At 52.8% G+C, this 10,159-nt stretch overlaps 1 protein-coding gene across 2 annotated transcripts; it reads right to left on the bottom strand.

Annotated features, from left to right (window-relative positions):
- Positions 1-235: 235 nt before the first annotated feature.
- On the bottom strand, positions 236-9,875 carry LOC122364928 (proline-rich protein 12-like). Of its 2 annotated transcripts, none has more exons than XM_043335739.1 (9): positions 9,778-9,875; positions 6,990-8,208; positions 6,426-6,698; positions 5,641-6,196; positions 5,198-5,351; positions 4,720-4,847; positions 4,084-4,186; positions 3,543-3,742; positions 236-1,918 (listed from the first exon to the last, which is right to left on the bottom strand). In XM_043335739.1, exons 2-9 carry the CDS (start codon positions 8,170-8,172, stop codon positions 1,813-1,815), a joined length of 2,703 nt encoding a protein of 900 aa, XP_043191674.1. In that variant the 5' UTR covers positions 8,173-8,208; positions 9,778-9,875; the 3' UTR covers positions 236-1,812. The 2 variants fall into 2 exon arrangements, with proteins under 2 accessions (XP_043191674.1, XP_043191675.1); XM_043335740.1 differs by having other exon boundaries at positions 7,020-8,208.
- Positions 9,876-10,159: the final 284 nt, after the last annotated feature.

The raw sequence follows: 10,159 nt of genomic DNA, 5'->3' as shown, positions 1-10,159 counted from the left end.
GTGCCCCCCCCCCCCCCCTGGGACCGCCTATGCCTCCTACAGTAGACAACATACTCATAGTTTGACACTTCGATCCATGAACAATCTATATAGGACGATATTTAAGTATTTTCAATGCAAGTTTCTAATGAATTTTGTTGCATCGTGGTGCCGCTACGCCACCGCTTATTTGGCCTCAAATTGACATCTCGTCCCAGCTGACAGCAATCTTGCGACCTGTTCAAAGTACAAAAAACACATTAGCATAGCAGTCTATTGGAAGTTTTGGAAGCAGCTGTCATCGCGTCACGCGTTATAAGTAGCAAAATGAAACAACACAATAGACCCCAATAAAAGGACGCCCAGGGCATTGCATTACACGACAGTCAAGTAAAGTACGATTGCAAAAAGCGGCTGAAATCCGAAACAATAGACAATATCAGGCACAGAATACCCTATATTTGTGAACCTGCACAGCAGATAACGTAGTCTGCCCCACGCCCTGCCCGAGGGTCGAATCACTACCGACGAGTCAGCCCAAACAACCACAGGGCTCAGATCGGTGGGCCGTCGTCCCCGGCTGAACTGAGCGCCCTGACCGACAGACCGCTCTCCTCCCTCCCCCTTTGAGCCGCGCCCTGCCTTCCCATCGGGCAGACACAGTCGCCGGCGGGGCAAACACGGGCTCAGGCAGCGGCACCACTGAACACAGCAGGCGTATCCCCATAACGCGGACACCAGCAGCCATACGCGTGTTATTGTTATCACATCAGTCCCCACAGGTGGCTTAAACACACAACAGGTCAATAAAGACGATATTATGCATAACGAGTACGCCCACTGCTTGGTCAAGATCACGAACTCCACTTCGTAAGCTTCCAACAATCGCAGCTTCTGAACGAAGCTCGAAATCCTACACGAGCACTTATATCTTCAAATAGCGCATTAATCTGATAGTTTGGTTAAATAGCGATAGCAAACAGCAACACGTTTAACTGTTCGCTCTTCATACAACGAGAAGGCACAACTCATGAAGCAACCTCTTCTCTATTTCCATCTTCAATACCTCAAAATACTGAGGAGCAGTTTTCAACGAATGCCTCAGCGCTCAAGTCACTACGACCGGTAGATAAGCCTTTTTTAGCTAAGCGCCTGTGTCGTCAAAAGCCCCCAGTTCTGCGCAGCTCGCCATTGATAAGTGAGTGTCTGACACCAGTCGTTTAGTCAGGCAGGCGAGAGACACCGGGCGCCAGGAAGTCGCCGCCGAGCGCCGCAGCGATAGTGAGGCTTGTCGAAGGATTCGGGAGCCCGGGACTCCCCCTCCTTGAGGCCCCAGGGGGGCCGAGGCATGCTACTGCGTCGCAGCGATTCAGATCATGCTCCATTGGCAGTTTACAGTTAGACATGCATAAGGCGGGTCACCGCTTCTATTTAGTATGCATATTGTGAGATACTGTCTGGTACTTGCGCTAGAGAAAAACAACTTCATATTCAAGACTTGCCAAACCTGGAGCTTTGCTTGTAGATGCCAAGCCGATCAGCACTGAGGCTTCGGGTTCCATTTCAGGGTCTCGCCAAACCACCAGGCCCCATCCTCGATATCATCTCCTGCTTCCACCCGGAGACGTCCCAAGACGAGCCTTCCCACATCCCTATGCCACACTGACACGCTGCCTCAACAAGGCACACACGCCGACCACCTGCTACGACACTACTACACACCGTCCCTCGCCCCCCCCCCCCCCTCAATCCACCCAGCGGCCGACCAAAGGACACCGTGCGTCCAGTCCGCTGCGCCGCGGTCCTAGGGGGCGGACGGGCAGCGGAGTCGCGCTACTGCGGTCTCCGCCGGGCGCCGCGCCGCCGACTCTGCTGTCCTGACTCACCAGACATGGAGCCGCTGCACAGGTTATTGAGCAGCTCCTCCAGATCTCGGTCTCTGCAACGGAACGGCGCGGGTTAGAGCGGGGAACCACTACAACGGGAGGGGTGAACCACAGCGAGAAACTACTAGAACGGAAGAGGCGGGTTAAAACTGGGCGCCTCATTTCTCCTAACCAGAGGAAACCCCTCACTGAAAATGTCTGCTCGGTCTGGTACAGCACTCGGCAGAAACGCTAGGCAGCGTAATCTGTGAGACCCCGAGCACGAGAGGGCCTGTGTGGGAAGGCGTGATGAATTCGTCGATAAATAAACCGTGAGTCGGTCTGTGATTGTTTTCATGCTATGGCAGAGGATTGAAGGGGCAATTAATTTCGAGACATCCCGTATATGCATAAAAAACTGGGGCGATTAATCATGCCGTGCCGTTTGGACAGGGGAGGGAGGGCCAGGGAGAAAAGACACCGGGGGCTCGTAGGGGAGACCCGGGAGGTATGGGCCGGTTTTGTGAAAAGGCAATTTTCTTCCAGTGGGTAGTCGCTAGACCCGGTTTTCACTCTGTGTACGTGAAATTGCCTTTCGCCTGCAACGTGTGCCTGATATTAGGCATCTGGGATCAACTATTTTGTCTCGAGATAACTTTCAATAAATCATGTGCTTTTCCGATCCATCAAAATACACCGGGAGGTATGGGCCATGGTCCGGGAGGTATGGGCCGTTGCCATATTTCATATTCTTTTCTCGACAATGAGAATAATACTCGTAGCTGGTATCTACCTTGATCTCTCTTAGAGCCCAGGAACCGCATAAGCGGCCAATAGCTTACTTCATGGAGGTCACTTGGATCCATAGGTATTTTGGTAAACTCAATCATGTACCATGAAATAAGATCAATAATATTTTTCTGTTCGAATGATATTTGAAGTTAAATTTTCGACCTTGCACGACAAAAACAAAACTTATTGACGGGGACATTCAATGAAAGCATCTTTTTATTTATTTAGGATCAACAGGGTGGGTGGCCCGAACCTCCCGGTTAGGACGCCAGAATGTGCGTAGCGTCTCAGCTCATAATCTTGCAAGAAAGCTTCAAATTGTCTATCCAGTCATAATTTCCATGCTTTAAACTTTATGTTAGCGATGGTCTGACATCATGAAACGAACCTGGTTCAAATTTATCAGGAATTTTCTGTATGTACCGTATTTTAGTCGAAGAGGGCAAATACGCTTTATCACCGCTCATAAGCAAAGAAGGTTGAGGAAGATTTTGAAAATCACGTGGGTTGTATAACGGATTGGCTGCTACCAGTTAACGCCGTCAAATGTGTAAAAATACGCAACACTTCTTCAAAACTGCGATGGCCCATACCTCCAGGGGGCCCATACCTCCCGGGTCTCCCCTACTGGCGGGCGGCCGGCGAGATTTCGACGAGGGTGGCCAGACACCCACGGTGTCTCGTCAGTGGCCGCCGATGTTAACGGGAAACTCACGAGTGTTCATCGGCGGGCCGGTGCCAGGGAGAGGGAGCAGACACTCACGATGGCTGGTCGGCGGGCAGCCGATGGCGTAATAGACCCCATCCCTCCCGTAGGGGGTGATTGTGTACTCACGATGGCTCGTCGGCGGGCGGCCGGTGCCGTATAGACCCCATCCCTCCCGTAGGGGGTGATTGTGTACTCACGATGGCTCGTCGGCGGGCGGCCGATGCCGCTTGGCGCCCGAGATGATGCGGTACTGGACCGTATGGTGGTTGGCCTGCAGGTGTTTGAGCGACTGCGACTGACAGGCGGCCCACTCGCTGATGTCGAACACCCCGCCGTCCATACAGGCGTAGTAGCGCCAGAACAGGCCCAGCCAGCGGCTCTCCGCCCAAATGTCGCCCTGAAATCGGGGACAAACGGGTGGTCAGTGAGGAAAGATTCGTAGTGGAATCACAGCAGACCAATCAACAGTCAACACTCCACCGATCAAGGCAGTGCATTAGCGTTACATAGGCGATAAGCAGGATAACATATGTTTACATAAGGACAGCCAACACATGCATTACTGCACTCAAACGATAACGGCTGCCAAGACAGCCCAGAGAAAGACAGGCACAGCGTATCTCGCCCGTCATTTCCCCCCCCCCATCTCGCTCTAGACTCTACTGCCAAACCCACCCCTCCCACCCTGTCCGTCCGGTCCCTCTCACCCCTCTCTCCCGCCCCGGTCGCTCCTCTCACCTCCCTCGCCGCGTGCCGGATCTGACACGAGGCACAGCTACGGGCCGCGTACACGGGCCGGTCCACCCTGGTCCGACGGTGGCGGCGGTTACAGTTGTTACACCTGCGAGAAGAGCAGAGTAAGGCATTGGTTACTACGGCGGTTACAGTTGTTACACCTGCGAGAAGAGTAGAGAAAGGCATTGGTTACTACGGCGGGTAGTTGTTACACCTGCAAGGAGTGTAACGTAAGGCAATAGTTACCACAGCGGGTACAGTAATGTTACACCTGTAAGGAGAGTAGAGTAAGGCAATGGTTACTACGGCGGGTAGTTGTTACACCTGTAAGGAGAGTAAAGTAAGGAACTGGTACTATACGGCGGTTATAGTTGTTACAACTGCGGGGAGCATAAGGGACCGACTGCTCGCAAATACTTTATCGTAACTGTACCAGGTTACCCGTAACCAGTCGCTAGTCTTTTGCCTTTCCAATGATTCTAATAGGAGCATAATTACACTGTGTCACTGCATTTTCGTAGCTTGATCGGAGTAAATAGCATGTCTCCAAGCCTCCCTCTATCGTCACATGACTGTGCTAGGCCCATCAATGACTGATTTATTTTCACACACGAGTTTTCCAGCCTCCAGTATCCTCACCTGAGTGTGTTCTGCGTCTCCTCCATCTTCTCTCGCAGGCGTGTCATCATCTCGTCCATATATTGTCGGAAGGCCTCGTTCACCTCGTGCTTTTCCCGCGCCTCTGAATCAAACTCTGCCCGCTTCTCCTGTTCACCGGAAAAGAGAAAGTGGTGAAGGGGAGATGGAGACGAGTGTAAAAACAGGATTTGTACTAATATCACAAGACACCAATTAAATGGATATAGTTCTAATCATCTGACGACACCATTTCTCTTCCATACATAAATCAAATTTAGCGACAAAAGAATGAGTCACACATCTCCCAGACACACTGAAGTTTGGCACTGTTGTTATCACATATGGTAGCGTTTACTATGACATCAGGCGTGTGGCGTTCCATTACCATCCCACCAAATTATATCCCGTGGCAGCATCAAAGTATGTTGTCCCTGTAACCACCCACACTGCGCGTCCTCCGCCGCTCGCTGTCACCCACCGGCTCTCCGACCAGCTGGAAGGCGCGCTGCAGGATCTTGAAGGCCTCGTCGGCGCCCGGCGAGCGGCTCTTGTCCGGGTGCACGAGCAGCGCCTGACGCCGGTAGTACTTCTTGATGTCGGCGTCTGAACAGTCGTGTGTTACACCCAGGATGCTGAGGAGATGACGGTGGAGGGGTAAAAACGGGGGTCAGAATGTCTTGAAACGTCAGCCCAGCTAGACGACGTTAATTCGAAAAGCAGCAGGGTAACGAGGTAAATTGGTTGGTACTGTGCAAAATGGTGAGAACATAGAGGGCAAGATAAGGAGTAGACGGCATTTGAACATTACATATTTTTTTTTAACAAAAATGGGGTATTTAGGTAAACAAATTAGATCAATAGCAATAACCGGCGGCGGTACATCAGCTACGGGTCATCGCCCATCACGTCTGCTATCCGTACCTGTACGGATCGGAGTCCTTGCAGGCGAGCAGTCTGGTCATTGCCTCGTCCCCGGTGGCCGGCAGTGCGATATTCGCCTGGAGGCCCTGCTGGGGCCCGGAGGCGGCGGCGCCCTTCCCGGGCCGGGCCAGCCAGGCTCGGACGGCGGCCAGGCGCGCCGACAGCGCCGCGCGGCCGGCCGCCGCCCAGTGCGCCGCCCACTGCCGACCAGAGAGGGCGCCGCTGCGCACGGCCGTCCACAGCAGCTCGGCAGACATGGCGGCCACGTCCAGCACCAGGTGCAGCAGCCAGGAGACCAGCGCGGCCAGCAGCGCCGCGCCCGGCGCCAGCTGCGCGCGCACCTTGCGCAGCAGCTGCCCGCCGCGGCCGCCGGCGCCCGGGTCGTCGGCGGCGCGCCGGCCGCGGCCTCCCGACCGGCCCGACCCGCGGCCACGGAACGCCAGCTCCTTGGCGACGCGCTCTGACTTGGCCCCGCCGCCGGCACTCAGCAGGTTAACGGGAGGCGGCCCCCGCGACTGGGACAGTGTCTTGTTGTCCGGCTTGTTGAGCGTGATGTCTGGCGGAAGAAACAACGTGTTTCCGAATATGAATCAAACGATAGCAAATATTTGAAAACAATTTCAACTCTTAGTAAGCGAAATGACGGTAAAAAGGGAGTCCGTTCCTACTAGCCAATTCTGAGTGGCAACGGCGCCTATATAAAGGCATCGTTTTATACACAATTCCTCCATTTGATCCAGCTCACAACGACATCAACTCCATCAATTGCACATAGATTAACTTACCGACTTTCTTGGTCTCGTTGGACGTTTTGCCGCAATTCTTTTGCTTTCCGACGTTGACGTCCACCTTTTTGGCGGTGTCTCCGTCGGAGCTAGTCGCGGCAGTGGGCGGCGTGTGCACGTGCGTCTGCGCTGGTCCCAGCGTGGAGGAGGCGCCGAGGTTATTGTTGTAGTTGAGCGGCCGGCGCTGGACGGTCGGCTGTGCCCGGTCCGGGTTGTTGTTGAGTGTCTCGGAGCGCCGGCCAGAGGCGGAGCCGGGCACCTCCCCGGCAGATACTGGGGGCCGTGGGAACGGGGGGTCAGGACCAAAAGCTTTTCAAGAAGAGGGTCAGAAAACCAGTGGCGAAAGGAGTTCAACGCGACGAAACAGCCATTAAAATGGTAAACTCATGTGGGTTAGATAACGATGAGGCAAACTTTGACAACATAGCACATAATTGCACAGATTAGCATAGAACAAGGCAGACAATAACTTCCATAAAAGCCATTATATCCACGAAATAGCAAGATCCATGAGCTAACCAACATGGTCATAGTTGGGGTCGACAATCTGAGCCCTTCACCTACCTAGAGGAACGCCCCCTGCCCAGTGGTCACCTGTTCGCGTGAGTTTCTTGCTCTTGGCCTTCTTCTGCTCATTGTCCCGCTCCTGCTCAACCTGACCCGGCGGCGTCGGCTCTCCATCGCTGACCGCTGGCTGCGGAGTCGTCTCCTCTTTGGTGGCCTTACTCTCAGCCTCTGAGACGCGTCTTCTGCGACCGCGGCCACCTCTTCTTCCACCCCCTCCACCTCCGCCACCGGGAGTATCAGCGTCACGACTCGTTGTCTGTCGAGCGGCAGAGTCCACCGGTTTCGGCGCAGGCCCTGTCGCTGGCGCTGGCTTGGCGAGCACTGCCGAGTAGCTGGGCCGCGATGGAGGGGCTGCCGAAGCCGGAGCTGGTGGTGGATTCTGCTGGACCGGTGGTGAGTTCTGGGGCGACGGCGGCGTCTGGTGAGTGGTTGGAGGGTTCTGATGGGCTGGAGGACTCTGGTGAGCTGGTGGATTCTGATGCGCCAGAGGTGAGCTCCGGTGAGTCGGTGAGGGACTATGGTGAGTCGGTGACGGATTCTGGTGAGAGGACGGGACACTCTGGTGGGCTGGGGGCGGGATCGGGTGGGCCGGTGATGGACTCTGTCGGGCCGGCGGGGTGATCGATGCCACTACCGAGGCTGCCGCCGGGTCGGCTGAGTGCGGTGCGGGCGGCGGCTCGGCAGTCCTGACAGGGGAGCAGCGCTCCGGCGGGTGGTGCGGCACGGGTGGAGGGGTGAGTTCCACAGGCGGAGCTGGGGCCGAGTACCCCAGCCACCCGCCGAACCAGCTGCTCAGAAAGGAGCCGGGCGGCGGCGGCGGCGGCGGCTGGAGCGGGTCGAACAGCGGCGTGTCGAAGCCGGCCAGGTGCGCGGCCAGGTTGTCGCTGAGGTGCGCCGTGCCCAGCTCACCGTCCGGTGCGGCCGCTCCGGCCACCACCGGGTCGGCCTGGTAGGGCGGCGACGGCGGCGGGCCGCCAAAGTGCAGCTGGTGCCGGTCGCCGCCGTACAGCGGGTGCGGTGAGGGCGCCGCCGGCTGCCAGGCCGCCGCCGCGCCGGTGCTCGCAGAGCCAAACGGAGAGTACTGGCCGTCGCTGGAGCCGTCCGGTCCGAGCTCCGCAGTCAGTCGCTCTATCAGGTTACTGATGGAGTCACGGCGCTCCAGGTCACCACGGGATTCCATCGCCACTTGATTGCTTCACTTCAGGGACAGCAAAGCCTGGGAAATGTTTTAAAAAAAACTTGTTATAATCAGGGGTTATGGCGAAATATGTTGGGAGTGACCAAGTTTTTTTTTTATAGAAGCAAGACAGGACTGCTGAGCAGTAATCCAGTAATGAGGAATATTTGCTTAGCAGTGTGACAAAAAAGTTTTTTGAACAGTGACTAGAGAGCAGTGGCCAGTGAGTAGCAGTAACTAATGAGGTCTGGTGAGCAGTGACTAGATAGGTTTAGATGGCACAGTTTCTAAGCAGTAAGGCATTCAGGCTTGTTAAGAATTTAGACAGTGAAGATTCTGAAATGGTCAGGCAGTGGTATGACAGCCTTGGTAGTTGTAAGCCTGACAAACTGTTAAGACAGCAATAGTCTTTGATGGCAATGGCTATATCTGAGAATTATCCTGCCTCATTTTGAAAACAAAACATACCAACTCATTTATGAGTGTACACAGAAATGCAAAGGACATGTATCAGGTATGTAGGTAGTACCCATATTTGGACCTTAGTAGAGCAGATATTCACTCATAGGTTTTCCAACCAAGGAGAGGCGCTGTAGGTTTCTAGGTTGTAGGTTGTAAGCTTATAGGTTTGAAGGTTGTAGGTTAGGTTAGGTCAGGCTGGGTGAGGTTTGTTAAGGTTTGGTTAGAAAGAAACATCTCTGGGTATAGCACCTTTCCTTGGTTGGAAACCTTTGTGTGATGTCTGCTCTACTAATAGTCATATTTGATCAATATTGATATTTGTTAGCAGTTGTAAATTACTTAACATGGTCCTCATGAAGTTTTACCTTGCCTTTCAAAAAATCATTGTCCCAAATATTAGGTAGGTTAAGTCAAGTAAGACCTATAACATTGATGATTAGGTATACTGACTCTTGTGCCACAGTCCCATGGGTTAAAAAAGTTTTGCGGACCTAAAGTAAATATTTACCATTCAAGATACCCATCATAAGCAAAATGTAAGAATGTTTAATAAAATAATTTTCATAATACCATCAATTTCAAATATAATTGTTTTGAGTAGTCAAACTGAGCTCAATATTCATGAGGTACCTAAGGGTACCTATGCAATTAAATAGCAACACATTTTTATTATGCCACCTGGCGGCTGGCATCTGAATTGAATTCAAATTGGATAATTTCGTTCTCAATTCTGAAGTGAAAAGGCTATAAAATATGAATAGAAACTAATAAAAACAAAAGAAACTATCCAAACACAGCATGACTTATAATTAATTAATCATTTATCAGAGCCTGTAAATGTTAAAATGTGCCTTAGCCTGCGAGCAGGAATACAGCGAAAACCTCAATGTAAGGCCTGAAGTTAACACAACATCTTATGGTATCTTCTCTATTTTAAACACACAAAAAAATAATTTGCATGAATATAAATGAACAAAGGAATTTTAAAAATGGCAAAAGCAATGGATCACCATAACACCCTTGAGAACTTGAGAATAGACATTACCCATCCGACCCAGCCCAAATCCCCATGCATATGTATGTCTGAAGCATATGAACCAAAACTAAATGACCTTTATCAACTAGGATGAGCAGAAAATGACTTACACTGAAAGTATCATATAGATCATTCACTATTTTTTATACTGGGCTGTTCACGGACCCTGTGTGCGGTCGGACCGCACACAGCCTCCAAACTCCGCCCACTGCGTCCCTACGTCAGCCTTGCGTCACCGCACACAGCGACCGCTGTGGCCGGTCGGGACTGGCCACAGCGGACCGTCCACCGCACGCAGCCGTGGCGTCAGAGCCGCCTACCCATCCCCTACCCCACGCCTGCTGGACGTACCGCACACACCGCACGCAGCAGTGTGCGGTGCCCGTGAACACCCATTTTTTTCTCTCCACTTCTTCACAGTAATTCAAGGTTTCGTCCTAAAAATGATTCTAATCAGCAAAGAGATTTTTTCTACGAACCGTGAAAAACGAC

Source organism: Amphibalanus amphitrite, unplaced genomic scaffold (assembly GCF_019059575.1).
Source record: "Amphibalanus amphitrite isolate SeventyFive unplaced genomic scaffold, NRLGWU_Aamphi_draft 000707F_arrow, whole genome shotgun sequence".
Taxonomy (NCBI): Eukaryota; Metazoa; Arthropoda; class Thecostraca; order Balanomorpha; family Balanidae; genus Amphibalanus; species Amphibalanus amphitrite.
Note: the sequence above shows the minus strand (reverse complement) of the source record. Positions and strands in the feature narration are given on the sequence as shown.